Source organism: Callorhinchus milii, unplaced genomic scaffold, assembly GCF_018977255.1.
Source record: "Callorhinchus milii isolate IMCB2004 unplaced genomic scaffold, IMCB_Cmil_1.0 Scaffold26, whole genome shotgun sequence".
Taxonomy (NCBI): Eukaryota; Metazoa; Chordata; class Chondrichthyes; order Chimaeriformes; family Callorhinchidae; genus Callorhinchus; species Callorhinchus milii.
Window position 1 is genome coordinate 6,491,170 of NW_024704767.1, and position 16,458 is coordinate 6,507,627.

A 16,458-nucleotide genomic window follows, 5' to 3' on the forward strand; every position below is an offset into this window, starting at 1 on the left:
TTCAAATAGAGCCTAATGTAACTGTACAAACACTATTCAAAAACTGCTCATGTGAAGAATACAAATACTTATTCCTATCTATGAAATATGAGAGAAGTCTTTATTAGATCATCAGCTCTCATTGCCAAATGCCCCCATGGATTGATCAGATTTACATAGAGCAACAGTGAAATATTTACTCACTTCAGCAGATTACTGCTTTTAAAGTGTTAGGACCAAAATAAAGAAGCAATCTAGTCATTCCAGGTAATTTTATTTCTTTGACAGTTGAGTACAATTGAGTTTATTTTTTTCTTAACATGCAAATACATTCTTTTTCAGAGTTCAAAATGAACATTCTGAGTATTGACAATAGTTGTCTACATTCTGACACCAGTCACACATTACATTGAAATACTGGCCTTCATTCCTGAGCTCAGTGTCTCTAACCAATTAGCTCACCTCAACACCAAAGATTTCATACTTTTAAAATCAATCATTAGGAAAATATACAGTCTAGTGCAAATGATAGTTTTATAGAAGAGTCAAAATTAGGATAGAGATTTTGTGCAATAGGGCAGCAACCGAGACCTTAATGTTTCGAAAATCTTTGTGATTTTCTTTTCACCAGCTGCTGTTGCTTTCTTGTGGACCAAGCTTCTTCAATGGCATTGGCAACCCTCTGCAACAAAGCATCAGCAATTATTTCAGATATGAGTTCTGATTCATGTCTTGTTAAGGCAAATTTTATGAATTCAAGTTATTCAGGCTGAGTAAATTCAGGATGATTGAATAATTTTGTTTACACAATTTAAGGAACTCAAGTTTAATGAAGGTTGGTTGGTACACCTAATATATTAGGTATACATGCTTAAAATGTAGTCGGTGATAAGTGATGCTTGGAAAACCTATCTCTAAATGTAATATCATTTTGCAAAACAAATTTATAAATAAAATTGAATAACTTGGCCATGTCCAATCTTTCTTGATGACTGTATCCACTCATCTTTGGAAACAAACTCTACTCAAAGTCTCTGTACTTACCATTGCCTTGTCCCCATCCTGGAGTTTAATTGTTTTCACTGAGTCCTGATTTGGAATGGAAAATCCTATTAATGAATGATCCTGTAAAAAAAATACGAAATGTCACAACTTTGAGGCTTTTATTTGGGGTAACGTTCATCAAAAAGCTTCATCATTTATATTTCTTCAAACTTTTCAAATATTACTCACTAAAAAGAGGTAAATAAACTTCTGGTAAATTTCCTTGAAGCTTGAGCAGAGAGTAAACAGGTGAAATCATTATCTTTTTACCTTCATTTTAGTTAGGTCAACGAGAACATTTAAGAGTAATTATCCAGCATTCATGCATGAAAATGACCCTATGAACTAAATGATATGATCTATTCAATTATACATTAATTATTACAGTACATTCTGTGAAGCACTTTGAGATCTCAAAGACATGATAAGGCACTATATCAAATGGAAGGATGCTCATTATTAATTAGAACGCTTCGGAAACAAAATGTGCTTTGACAACAATTTGCATTTATATAGCACCCTTCCTGCGTGTAGTGTCACAGAGCAAAGAAAATAAAGGTCTATATACAGATTGGGACCGGGTAGAGAAGTACCTTTTAAGAAGCAACTTAACTACACACTGTGCAGATGTGGGTTTCAATTTTCTACCATTTTTCATGACATAAACAGACTATATGCAGCCAAATGGAAATTGTATAACATTCCCAGGTCACCCAGACAAAAACATAATCCACTTGCACATAGGTTATTTGTACAGTAAGATACTTCTTCACATTACTTAAATATGGAGTTAAATCCCTCAGTGCCCAGAACCTGAGGGACATCCTCCCAAATGAAAGGTGCAATTTATTGTTGCAGTTATCCCCAATCCCCTTATCTTCATCAGCTGGGTAAGCATTTTGTCTACTGAGAAGGTGGCAGAGCTACCCACTGCTCTGAAACCAAATCTAGCAGATGTATAGAAAGGTTTGGAGGAAACGGAATCTTCTCCCTCCCCACAGGAAAGCACCTGGACTTCCTGCTTCCCACACAATTTCAGTCATTCCCACATCCTCCAATTAATAATGCAAGTTGTCATTGTCCGATTCCCACCGGAAAATCTGGGGAGTGTAGTTTTCAATACCTCAATATACAGCTTTCAAAAATCCTTTTTTTTCCTGTTACATTCAGTGTTACTTACTGACAAAAATTGTGTTCAATTTAGCTTGATCTATGATTGAACATTGTCGTCATAATGTGCAGCTCTATGCCGTGAACTACTTTATCCTCAAACAACATTGCCAAACAATGAACCTCTCATTGAAAAGCTGTGTCAAACTGGAAAATTAAATTTGCACATTGCTTTAGATTCATGATGGCTTGAATATGAATTTATAAATATTACCACCAACGTATCACATTTCCTGCATGACACAGGAATAAATCCTCCTGTGTGTTACTGGGCTGAAAATATCTAGCTGATGTTTATCAGAGGTGGCAAAGGACTTAACAATACATCTCCTTTATATTTATTGTAAAATCGTAACAATCCAAAAAAGCATTTTTTTAATTAAGTTGTGATTAAAAATGTGTATTTGCAGTGATTGTAGTCTAGGAATGCATGAACATATCCATTTTTTACAACAGAATAGTAATGCACACCTTCAACTTACAGCAGAAACAACTATTCATGGTATTCCTGACCGGAGCAGTAACATTTTGATGTCTACAGTGTAATAAAGAAAACATACCTTGACAAACACACTCAACACATTTCCTTTCACAATTGGTGGCTGTGTAAACTCATCGAACGTGTAATTCCAGTCACTTCCAAGATGGCCTAGAATTTCATCAGACACACACAGGACTCTCCTGAAATTACCACATAATTCATGAAAAGTGAGATAGCAAAGAGTTCAACTTAAAATAAACCTTAAAGTTTATTATTTACGTCTGCAAAGCACCACAAATGTTGACGGCTGCTCCTTGCACTGTTTCCTAAGACTACAGAAAGAAGCTACATTTTAATAGATTATTGCTTTGAAATACAGTCACTACACTTAACAGTGAATCCTGCTAATGTGAAACATATCAAATGAAATTATTATTATTATTAAGCACAGCAACTACTGTAGACAAAAGTTGCACCCAATTTCATCCACAAGGATCCATAAACAGCCATGAGATGAATGACCAATTAAACAGGGCAATTGCCACCACAGGATTAAAGCAGACAATACTTTTTTTAATTCTATCTATTCCTTTAATCTTCAAATTATATTTTTACAGTTGAGGATTAACTGCAAATACTTCATCTCATTGATTGGGAGATGCTTAAATCTTACCTGTTGGTGATGAGCAGATTTGCATTTTTGTTCCCATATATAGAATAGTGACTACGATACATCTCTCCTTCAAACTTCTGAATCTCCAGTTTCTGCAATAACATTAAATTACAACAGTTACTTTTAAATAGATAGCGATACTTAACCAAAGCATATGGGGGGGGGGGGGGGGGGTCAAGCCTCCATTCAACATTACATACATCACCCTTGGTGGTGTTGGAGACTGATGGGAGTCCCCATTATACTTGCGTATCATCTTTTACCTCAAGTCTCGAAAACACGTTACATAATGTAAGGATCTACAGCACAAACTCACTGTCACTGGCTTAATTTCCACTCTGTTCAGTTCCTGATACTAGCAATGCCACAGTGAGGGGCAATAAAGTATTGATGGGAGAATTATCCAGTTGCTCATGCCAATTGATACAACACAGCATTAGCAAAGCTTGGCAACAGGTCTCTTTAGCCACAGTTGATGCACGACTCAGGGAGAAAGCGATTACTGGTAAAATTATTTGGACAGACTTGCTTGCCAACAATGACTGTACTTTATATGTAAAAGGAGCTCAAAGCAGCAATTTTAATCTTGAGCTTCAGATGATATTTATAAAGATTTGTGCGTTGTGATATTGTTAGTCATTCAAAAGATCTAAATACCGAAGATAAAGAAACCAGTTACAATTAAGATCACAATTTGGCTAATCACAATTAGGATCCATTTTTAACCTTAAATTAAATGAGAATATTTCCACTTTCCAATCATTTCTGCACCACAATTGTTTTTTCTTAAACTCAGTGTCTCATTTATACAAGGTTAATAAAAAAATTCACTTTTGATGGTTCAATTATATTTCACAGATTATCATCAATCATTCTACCATCAATTTGTAGGTATTTCACAGATTAAAATGTATATGAAAGCTGCAAAACAGGTTTCAGCGAACAAATGATTTTATTCCAATTATTCCAGTTAGACAATTTATCTACAACCTATCTTTTGTGGACATTTCGCCCACAAAATTAGAATCAATTCACTTTAAAGTATATTCTGTGAAACGCTTTGAGACGTCTCAGCGATCAAATGCAAGGATTATTACTATTATTAAACTACCCCTAAAATTTCAAATTAATTGGCTGATCATTTCATTTGTGGACCATCACTGGTACAGATTAGCGACTGTATTGGCCTATTTAACAACATTCACTTACTTCATTTCTAATCAATTATAGTTTGTAAAGCACTTTTGGGTCGTTGGATTTCATGTGAAAACAATGTGTTGTAGAAATACAACCCACTATTCTCTCAGCTTTTAAGGAAGCAAAGATGATGAGGAAGAAGCAGAAAACTATCAGATATGTACATTTTAATCATAAAGGCTTTGGCATACAAATGAAACACCAGAATTACAAGTAACAAGAGAAACAGAAGTGAGACAATTATTCACACTAATTGGGACCAGCCCCATTGTGGATGAGTAATCAATCCAGATAATTCATCATGATTATACAAATTGGCTATTCATGACCCCCCAAAACATCTATCAGGAATTATATTATAGCATTAACTATGTCAGTTCTTCTCTCTTCCTTTTCTCTAACTCTTTCTAACTTTTCTCTCTCTCTTGGATACATTTTGAGCCCAATATGGATGACTTGTCATGCTGATTAACAGATTTCTACTGTATGTAAGTAACATATATACACTAAAGCTGTACAGCCTAATGTGTCTTATTCGCCACAAATAAATTGAATCAGCAAAAGTTACACTTTTTAAATTTTGACAGCAATCTAACATTTTGGTCCCAAATTGCAACAATCTAAAATTGTGCTCCAGCTCAAACCGTTCATAACATTGCATGAACAATAGTCTCACTGATATATGTGCCAAATCTTTCACAATTAATATTGAAACTGAAGGGAGGGAGGATTGGAATGGGTGGAGTTCAGGCGAGGAGTCAGGCAATAAGGTTTGTATAAACACACAAGAAATTATACAGTTATACGCACTGAACACAGAATTACATTTTAAAGTCCAATTGGACAAAAAAGGGAGCAAATAGTCAAAACTGTGAAGACAATATGCAACAAGATGACAAACAGTCTCAAGTTCAAGTTATTTTTTAAATTATTTCCTTCAAATATTTGGCATAAAGACTGTCACCATAGCTAACATTAACATTTATTAGCAAGACGTAGTTATGTATTAAATTAATCAATTAATCAGTTGAACGTAATTTATTCGCCATGATGTGCATGGTCTTAATTGTGAGAATAGTACATACTGTATTGATGAAAGCTTTAAATACATTTATACAATGTTGTAAGCTAAATCAGCAGAATGTTTCAGTAAGAAGCACGTAGCAAAGGTAGAAAGATGCAAGATATTCTACTTTCATTCCATTTCTTGCTGCATGTATAGAAGGAAAAATGAAAAAAGGAAAGTTAGAACTTTTGCTTAAAAGGAAGCCATGCATGCATAGAGTGGAAAGTTTTTAATCTTTGATTGATCAGAGTTCTAGTTGTATAACTTATATAACTAATCTTTAGTGCTCATTGTGTGCAGAAGTCTGTAAAAGGAACGTAGAAAAAAAAGTACACACAACGGCTGCGAACAGTGATATTGCAACATAAAAAGCGCTCCTATATGTTTTAGTTGGATAAATAATCAACAATATATTAGAAAGGTTGGGCATAATTAGTGCACATTACAGGTCTTTCCACGATGGTGCAAATTTATGAAGTGCAAATTAGCAAATTTTTCAATGGTTACTGACAGTATCTGAAAACTGTACATAGTTCATTTCAATAATAACTGTAATGCCATGCCTGACACTATTTAAAAAATAAGTGTACATTTGTTGTAAAGTTCATGTTGGTACCATATCATCAGGGTTATAAGATATGTCATGCTATGTTAACTTTGGATACCTTTTTCAGATAAGGGAAGCGATATTGCACTGGATACCAAATCACTGAGTGCAGTTATCACTTGGTGATGTACATGCCCTTGAACTACTCTAGAAAAAGGTGTGTTTATAGGTGAAATATGTTAACCACAGTACAAGTTACACACCTGAAGAGCTGTGGCAAGGCAGCCACTCAAACAAGATTGAGCAAGATTGAGCATTGTACACAGGAATGTGTTAACATACTGTGATTAAATCAAATCCATTGAATATTTCATATTGCTTAAATAAATTTAAAGGGGATTTGAATAATGTCTATTTCCCCATTTAAGAAAAATAGACATATTTACCTCAAGCAATTCACATCCCTCAGATTCAGATCTGTTGTAAGTTCTGATGATCCCATCTTCATGGATGCAGCGAGGAGGACGCAGTTTATTTACATCTTCAGTCGACTCAGCTACCCTAAGAGTTAGGCAATGAAAGTCAGTAATTGTTTTAATGTATCATTTCCTAAAATAATACAGAATTAGCTAACCATTAAAAATAATAAAGTCCCTTAAATATCGACTAGGCTCCAGTGGAAAAGAATCATTTTCAAACTGTTTTTCAGTTTTAATTAATCACATTATCCCTGGTGAAAAGCAAAGAAGGAATTTGTTTACAGGAGCAGTCTAAATTAAAATTATGCCCGAAGACAGCATTTGAAATCACTTGAAAAATGATTATTAAGTTTGGAAAGCCTGGATAGTTTAACTCAAATTTATAAATCTGAAATTCTTCTCAAATTTATTTTGCATTCCATACCATCAACCACTGCAAGTTTAAACTCTGGAACTCCATATGTTAACTTTGGATACCTTATCGCAGACAAGGGAAGTGATATTGCACTGGGTATCATATCATCCCCTCTTTATCTACCTTTAAATTCCACCTCAAGACCTACATTATCTCTTCAACCACACCTATGGTCACCTCCCTTCTCTTTCTCGGCAACCAACCTCACCACTATACAGGGTTCTGTGACTATCCTGTTGTTAAGTGCACAATATAATTGCAAGTTGTTGTGCCTTATTCAAAAACAAACAGTGGAAATAGAAACCGTAGAATACAATAGAATACATGTTAATCCCATTGTTGAGTGCCTCACTGGAGTGCAGTTTCGCTTTTAACATGGGTTATTTTGGTTCAATAACTTACTTTTTAATTCCTTGGAAAGTGCTGCTCGCCATATCAATGATGCCACCCGTCGGTCGTGCAACAACTCCAACCAGACCTTTGCCGATTCCTTTGAAGAAACCGGCTGTACCTTCCTTCTTTGCACCTGTGGCACGAAGTGTTAAGTCGTAAAATGAGAATGAACTCAAACGGAACCTTAGCACTACTCAGTCAGGTTATCCATTCATCAAATAAACAAGTAATAATAATAATAATCCTTGCATTTGATAGAACGCCTTATCATGTCGTTGAGATGTCTCAAAGTGCTTCGCAAAATATACTGTAAAGTGGAGTGACTGTGTATTTTGTGGGCGAATTGTGGCAGCCACAAATACAGATCAAGTCACATTATCTTCTCATTTAGCATGAAAAATTGGTCACAAAGGAATGAGAAATATGTAGTTCACAAGTCATTATATATCTTTGAAAGTCAATGTCATCCAATCATAACCAAACGTTTTGAAACCATAACCTATTATATTTTCTATTAATAGATTATAATACAGAAAAGCTGTTGATAAAAGTGGCCATAAGGTCTCACACAGTACAATTTGAGATACATTCCACAGCTCCCTTATGGCCAGCCATCCGCTACAGTTATATAGAACACTCAATAAGGCATTTTAATATGGAATTGACCAACATATTCTCTGGGGTCTAGAAGCCTTGGCTCATGTCAATCTGCATCTAATTCTCTGGAAATAGGAAAATAGGGTGTACCTATCTTGCAAGAAGAGTGAGCATTCTATACGCAGCGAAATTTCCATGTGTGAGTGCAAACATAGGTGGAACTATTAATTTCACCTACAAAATAACACAGACATTCCCTCTGACATCAAAAAAAAGCTAATTCAAAGGCAAGGATTAGTTTAATAAAAACACATTCAATAGAAGAATATAATGTCTTCTATTCATTATAATCTTGTCCCAAAGCATTGACGTTTGGTGCATTGCTCGTCCAAGTTTGAGTAACATACCTTCAACAGGTTTTGTGACGATTCCTGTAAATCCTCCCACCACACCCTGAAAGAAATTCAAAAATAAATTGTAAATATTTCTACATTGTATTTGTTTCACAGTAGATATCAATATTGTATCTGTGAAAGAAGAAGATTTAGGGCAGATTTCTTCATGTCCTCAATTTGAATAGTTTGGCTTGCTTTTTTTGTTGAACAAAATCCATCTCAAAAATTTTATTGGTCTGATAATTTCTCCGGATGCAGTCCTGTGGTCCAGCTTTGCTGGTGAACTAATATATAGCTGCTGAATTCCCAATCTTCACGATGTACGTCCCTGTGTGGAGATGCAAACTGGAGGCTGTGGAGTCTCATCATTACAGGCTATGTTCATACATCTTCCAGCTGCTTGGCTCATGTCATCTGTCCACACTGAACAGAGACAGCAACTTGGAACAAAATTTCAAAACTGTTCAAATGTACAGAATAAAAACTCAAAAACACGCAATGATTGATTATTTTTGAGTTTTCTGCAAGTTCTACTAACTGAGACTACTTTCTACAACCACATACTAATAAATTGGATTGAGATTTTGAAATTAAATGACAGCGAAGCTGCATTTCCTAACATACCTACTGGAAATCCGTTTAAGTTTCTGAAGAAACTCAGTGGTGTGTTTCAAAGCAGTTAAGCCAGGTGATTTTCATTCTGTGACTAATGTTTCTGCATGATGGAATTAATAAAATCTCCAGTAGGTGGAGATATTAAATAAGCTCACGGACAAAACTGTACTATACTTAAGAGATTTTTGATAATGGAAAGATTAATATAATATAATGTTGGAGAATGTTAAGAAAATTACCTTTATTTCCAGTCTAACATCTTTAGTCTTTATTGTACTAGAAAGTAATTATTTTCCAACTAACACTAAACACATGATCAGTCCACACTCTACAACTCAAGTTCTTTATACATGAAGAGAAAATTTTAAAAAAACTACTTAAAACACATCAGTCACAACATTTTATGGGGCTATCAATGCCAGTTTTAAAAAGTATAGATGCTATAAGGAAAACAACACTGATTTGGCGCAACTGGTTATCGCTCACTAATCTACTGGAATTCTTTTGAAGGAACTAAAGTTGTAGATGAGGATTCCAACATTCTATAAGTGAGATTCAAGTGTCTACACAAAACTATTAAAGCGTAAAGTTCACAGAATAAATGTCAAGTTTACCTACATAGAATGTTGACTCAGCAATTGGAAGCAGGGAGGCGATGATGGAAAATCTCTGTCACAGGGAAGTGACTTGTGACCTTTTTTAATCTGCTGCTGTTCATATTATTCATGAATGACTCAGAGTCTTGTAATTTTTTTAAAAAATTCTTGATAGATTACTAAGCTACGCAGACAGGTGAATAATACGAGGATAAAGAATATTCAAGGAGATGTGGATGACTTAAGCAGATGGTCTAATGAAATAATGGATGGATTAATATAGTAATGCATATTGGAACAAGAAACAGTAAACACATGTAAACAATGAAAGAGTGTCCATTAGTGGAAATGGAAAAAGACATGGGTGTAATTATTGACTACTCACTGAAGGTTTCCACTGAATGCAAAGTTACTGATCAAATATTGTTGCACCTTGGGAGCATTTTTGTTTAGAAATGGAAAAACTTTATTCTAACCCAAGTGGATTTTATTGGTGAAGCCACAGCTGGTGTATTTTGTACATTTTCAGCTACCTATCTTCAAAAGGATATTGAGTTCAGAGAAGAGCAAGAATATGCCAGGACTTAGAGCTTTAAGTCACAAAGGCTCATAGAGGTGAGTTATTAGAGNAAAAAAATTGAAGCGGACATGATCCAGATCATTAAATTGTTGAGAGGCACAACACTGTTTGATTCACCGATCAAACCGACGTAAGAAGGTATACTATGCATTTAAACTGAAAAATCTTCAAGTGGGATTGGAAATGAGAAGAATATCTTTTCACAAAAGAGTGGAGGTATGGAACAGACTTTAAAGAATACCAGTTGATGATATATGAATTCCTTTGAAACTGATAACTGCCTGGGAACTAAGAGCTGATGTAGTCTGTGGAGTGAAGAAGGTCGGACAGGATTTGCATGCACTATGTAAAAAGCAGACCTAATGGGCCAAATTGTCTTTAATTGTTCTCTTGATGCCTGGCAGAGGTATGTTAACTGCCTAATGTCTGCCTTCCTCTTAAAGCAATGATGCATGGGTTCTCCATTTCCCCAATCAAAATATACAGCACGGGACTAGGTTTTATCTCCTTACCCGCAAGAGGCCCTTTCCTCCTCTAGCCAAACTGTCCCCAAAGTCTTTGGGTTGACGGTTCATTTCCTCTCTGCGTTTCTGTTGATATTCTTTATCCATAGTAATTGCAGCCAAGCCTTTTCCAACAGTTCCCGTGATCCTAGACACCACACCAGCTGCGCCACCTGTATGCAATACCAAGAAGTAATGTTCAGATTTATCTGCTGACATCAGTATTAGCTATGAGCACAAACTTGCTGATGCAAGGGAACCAAAGAAGGATTCATTTAGAATTATTTGGTCCAGCAGATTATGGTTTACCCCGAGAAACAAGCCCTTTGTAGCAGTTCAATTCTACAGACAACCCTATATAACCCATATACTAAAACTGCTAGTAATTCTTACCTACTGTGTGTCCAAGGAGGCTCCTCACTCCAATCACAAAGCCCTCTGCAAATTCTTCTGGTCCCTGAACAGCACCCTATGAAAATTCAAGAGGTTACTCTTATGTAAAAACCGCCAAAGAAAGTCAGCTGTCATAAAGAATACAAAATAACTTCCATCGTATTTCTACTTACCTGGAAAGGTTCATAGAAGAATGCTTCTACACCTTCCGAGAGGCCTCGGATGAGTCCGACCGGGTTTCCAAGGACATCAAGCCCCAAAACAAGAACGTACATCTGCTTCAGAAACTGAGAGAAAAGCAAGCGGTTTTGGTTAACACAGTATTATCAAGGCAGGTGGGAAAAAATGTTTAAACTGACAACTTTTTTTATGCTCACTTGTTCAGAATAATGGGAAATGACAGTCCACATCAGTTGATCTCTCTTATAGAACTGGCATTTAGTTTCGAAAAATGCAAGTCTGAAACATAAGAACCAGCCAATATATTCACTCAATAACACGTGCACACACACACACACACGAGTTAAAACCATATAAGAAAATCTGAAACGTAAAGAAGCCATTTAGCACATTAAGTTCATTTTTTTAAATAGACCATCTTTATATATTATATATATAATTCACGATTTTCTGAAAAGAGATTTTGTGAAAAGATTCTGCAAGTTTCTTCCTCCCTCCCCACCAAATAAATATAGAAAATGCCTAAATACACATTTTTTAAGTTATTTTTATAGACTTTAGTCAATGAAGGATTGGATTTAGTCTCCTACTATTGGTTTGCTATTGCTTGGGGAACAATCCTCCCAAGCTAAATATTCTTAATTACTTCTTAATTTAATAATTGTGTCCCTTTGTCTTCTGAAAAAACATGAAAAGAAATGAAACTCCAGGAGGTCTGTGTCTGCATATGAAAACTCTTGATTATATATCCTATTAATCTTATTTGCCAATGAAAACAAGTTCAGTTATAGAAATGTCTCTTTAATACTGTGATTTAGATCTCTAAAATATCCTAGTTTAACTTATGCAAAACACAGCCATTAATCATACCTTTGAGGCCTGAAGTAAAGTCTTATTATGCAACCCTCATCAACAAATTCAGCTAGTCGTATGCAAAGAAAAATAGTCTGGTCTGCTTACTTGAAGATGAGATCATCCACATCTGTTAAAGTAGCTCCAATGCTTTTCAGCAAAATATTAATGGACTGGAGTGGTGCTGCTTCCTGCCTATCTTTACTGGATTCCTCTCCTCCTGAGTCCAATGACATGCTCAAATGTACCTTTTAAGAAAAAAATGTCTAATTAAGGATGACTGCAGTAACTTCCAAGGTGCATAGACTCTACATGGATTAACAGTGACAGCAGCAAAATGATACAATGTGATTCTGAATGTTTATAGAAAATGGAAGATTTTTAAAAACACCAGCACACTTAAGTTCCTAAAGCAAGGTGAGCATAGAAGCATTGAGCTGGGCTCAACTCCTGGTAGGGAGTAAAGTTGCATTTTATTGGCATGCTATAATTAATGCTCATTAGTTAAAATGACTATGAAAGACTGAAATTACTAATTATAGTTTTGCTGTTAATCTGTGATTATTTCTTAAGAACATCAAAAAGTTACATTCCTTTCACATAAAATATTAATATTGAACTATTCATCAAGAGACGAACAAGATTCCAGTTTGAGAAATGAAATGAAACCTCACAAATGAAGATCATAATGTTTAATTTAAATAATTAAATAGAAATCAACAGGAATGGAGGAGTCAACCAAGGATTTAGATGTAGTTACTGTGAAGCAAACATTTAATACACTCATGCATTAACAGCCAGTCATTTTAGTCCATCATTCCTTTCCATAAGACTTATTCAAGCTATATTGTTTACCTTCAGTGGAGAAATATGCAAGTATTCAAAGAAACTTAAACTTGAAACATCTGTCATTGAGGTTTCCATCAACTCTGCCTTTAATGCTTCTACATCATGGTGTATCAGATTTGTCTGGAAAAGATAAAAGTACTTAAACCTCACAGCACCATATGTGGACCAACTCTATTAAGATGAGAGAAAATAGGTAAATAAGATATTTCTGAAAAATTTTATAGGACTATGATGACATGTCTCCATGGTTTGTTGAAGTGTTACATATGTATATTTTTTGGTTCTGTAGCCCACAACACTCAAGTCAAGACTTCAACTTGTAAACAAAGTTTTCAATTGTGCATATAATATCCTATTGACAAATTAATGTGTTTTATTCACATTTGAATTGAGCCGTCGCCAAATCAAGGCTAAACAAGTCTACCTGATATCAGGACACACACATACAAACCCATCCCCAAAACCAGAAGCCTGAAGGTAAAAAAAATATATGCAGGTTTAGGATAAAAGATACCTTTTGAGTTGATGCTAGAGGATCTAATGCTGCTGTGAACAGTGCAATAATAGCACTGAGAAATCCCTGGTCAAGTTTCACTGCCATCTCCTGGATGAGAACCATGAAATATCTAGAAATAAACATTAAACAAAATAGTATTGCAAAACTCTTTGATTTCCCTCTTTATTCTATTGTACTTCAGTCATATCGTATACGACTTAATCAATGATCAACACTGCAGATGCGTACTTCAATGCAGCCTGTAAGTGTTTGGAGATGATTTGCATTGGATTTAGGGTCCAAGAAACAGTCGCGATTTAGCTGCTTTTCCGATTTATAAAATATGACAAGTAGAAAGAAATCAAAGCGCTTTTTGGGAGGAAACTGAATGGGACTCAGGTGCATGTACGACGTTTGGTAATTATACGATTATAAAAATAAGACTCATGCAAGTTTTACTGTAACACCTTTCACACAGGATAACATCTCTGAGCTCTGTGCTTTGTCTGCACATTGTTTTCCTTAATTTGTTAATGTATTGTTAATGTGATTGTTCACTAAGAATAGTTATATTAGTATCACCATTATGTTAACTGCTCATTCCCGTTGAACATTCCGTTACTCACTTGAACTGCATAACTTGACTGTGCTCATTAAATCTTGTGATGATGCTTATGTCAACAAATGGCTTTGGTTCTACAAGAACAAGCATAAAACTATGATAAGAATTGAACTTCCATATTTACAACAATCCTTCACACGGGGTAGGGTCCCGGAGTGCTTATTTACATGATGATAATAAAATAAGCCAGTTAAGATGTACCTGAATCCAATGCAATGGACTTGGGAGGAGGAACAGGATGAAACGCAATTGGAAATATTGCACCAGGTAGCTGGTTGTCAACCTGCAAAACAGAATGATAAAATGCAGATGTTTGCGAAATAGATAAATCGTTCTCTTTTAGAATCTGTTTTGGAAACAGCTTTCTGCCCACTGCAATTCGCAATAGTCATTTCCTGAGGTGCTGAATTTTAAAAAAAAGCTAAACTCTTCAATAAATGATTCACCAGAAAATAAATTACCTGCAACCAGTTTAACTGTGCCCGTAAACTCCTGTGATGAGGTGATTGTTTATATTCAATATGAATTCCTGACAAGAAGTTTCGTCTGATCCTGTGCTGGGCAGGTAAGCGCATTTGCATTGTGTTGAAATTAACCTACAAAAATAAGTGATACAAACACACCATTAAACCTGACTAAATCACAAGATTACACAGAGTATAAGTATTATTAAAATGAATACTTTGCTACTGGAAAGAGAAATTTCATTTCTGTTGACTACCTGGAGAGTTAACAACTTGATCTTGAAAAGTTCCCAAACACCACTACTAGAGTTGTAATGAAATTTTCATTGCAGGAATAGGAAAGATTTTCTAATTACGACATTTATGGTTAATACACTACCTCAAAATTAGACTCCAACTTAATCCAGGATTCAAAGGACCTTGCATTGAAGTGCTTCTGATAGGTGGATTCCAAAAGGTTGATGTGTTTTTGACTAAATGGCTTCCAGCGCTGCTTCGGTTTCATTTCCCACACAACGCCAGAACTAGAGTCAGAATGAAATGCTCATTGCAAATAACTGAATGTTTGGATGCATATTTACATTCAACTGCCACTTAGTCGGACGAACATCCACCAATTTTGGTTTAAACAACAACAAATAATTATATTTGTACAGAGCCTTTAACGTCAAGAGGACCATCTGAACATGACCTATTCTAATGTAAATCATTCTTTAAAACAATCAGAATTGTTGGCGACCACAAGCGCTGTTCCAACACTTTTCTGATAACAACTGCTCAGTTAATAGGAACAGCAACAATGTCCATTATTTAACAGAAAAGGTGTAAAGTTAAAGGCCCTGGGGTATTTTTTTACTCTGGAGCCTGAATAGCGGTAGAGGCAATAAATATTGCTACTCTTGATGATCCAATTATGGAAACGTTTCTTTGACAGAGAGGAGAAACATAAGGGAAAAACAAAAATCGAAGACGTGACAAAAAACATAGTTGACAGACCACATGTAGATTAAAAATTAGATACAATTATGCTTTGTTTGGTAAGCTTAGCCATTTTGTTAGTCTGTACTTATGGCCCTCTGTAATGACATTTCAATTAAATCATTAATTCTTTTATTAATATTGGTACAGAATAAGAAAAGCTGGAATACCCCTCGAAGAGTAATGGTGTAAACATGCCTAAGTTGAGACTTTGAAATCGACCTCTTGGATAATATGAATGCAAAAGTTAACTACATGCATATTAATCCAAATAGGAAGCATGCATTAAACTGAGAGCGTACATATAACTATGTTTTGATATGGAATCTCATAAGTTTACCAAAAATGATTATTTGTACAGGCAGGCTTCTCTCATTACCCAGTTTGACACATGCACAGACATACAAGACAACACATTGGACAAAGGCAAGAGGGCTACAATGAACCAATACAATTTGCTTACTGAAAGAAAATGGGTGTACCCATGACTCTTTCCCTCTGAAAATATTAGTGTACATAATGCAGATTACAGTACCCCTCGTTTAACCGCTAGTATACGGGACCAATATATACCAATGCTACGTTTAACTTTGAATCACCCCTTCCATATGTGTTGTGGGCTGATTCCTACATGCAAGTACTGTTGCTAACCTGCTTGTGGGCCATCTCTCCAGTATGTTAACCAAGTTCATCGAGCTGAAACTTAATAAGCAGGTACTACACTTCAAAGGTATTGCCTATATACAGCATGTGACAGTATAATTATTTTCAACAAACAGAACAATGTTATCAAAACATCTCACAACATCAAACAAAACAAAAGGGATTGAAAAATCAGATATGAAGGTAAGCTTAGAGAGCTCTCCTCCCCTTTGCTTATATGTACACAATTCA

At 35.3% G+C, this 16,458-nt stretch overlaps 1 protein-coding gene across 1 annotated transcript in view; it reads right to left on the reverse strand.

Annotated features, from left to right (window-relative positions):
- Nucleotides 1–236: 236 nt before the first annotated feature.
- Nucleotides 237–16,458, reverse strand: part of vps13c (vacuolar protein sorting 13 homolog C) — an 87,294-nt gene continuing 71,072 nt past the window's right edge. Inside the window, exons 68-85 of the mRNA XM_007907594.2 lie at nt 14,966–15,110; nt 14,584–14,718; nt 14,324–14,405; nt 14,127–14,196; nt 13,519–13,630; nt 13,011–13,124; nt 12,264–12,403; nt 11,501–11,582; nt 11,297–11,410; nt 11,124–11,199; nt 10,740–10,903; nt 8,449–8,494; nt 7,454–7,577; nt 6,604–6,718; nt 3,348–3,439; nt 2,754–2,874; nt 1,024–1,104; nt 237–661 (exon numbers count right to left, since the gene is read on the reverse strand). Coding sequence (XP_007905785.2) covers nt 572–661; nt 1,024–1,104; nt 2,754–2,874; nt 3,348–3,439; nt 6,604–6,718; nt 7,454–7,577; nt 8,449–8,494; nt 10,740–10,903; nt 11,124–11,199; nt 11,297–11,410; nt 11,501–11,582; nt 12,264–12,403; nt 13,011–13,124; nt 13,519–13,630; nt 14,127–14,196; nt 14,324–14,405; nt 14,584–14,718; nt 14,966–15,110 — 1,903 coding nt within the window. The 3' untranslated portion in view covers nt 237–571. The remainder of the gene's footprint in view (nt 662–1,023; nt 1,105–2,753; nt 2,875–3,347; nt 3,440–6,603; nt 6,719–7,453; nt 7,578–8,448; nt 8,495–10,739; nt 10,904–11,123; nt 11,200–11,296; nt 11,411–11,500; nt 11,583–12,263; nt 12,404–13,010; nt 13,125–13,518; nt 13,631–14,126; nt 14,197–14,323; nt 14,406–14,583; nt 14,719–14,965; nt 15,111–16,458) is intronic.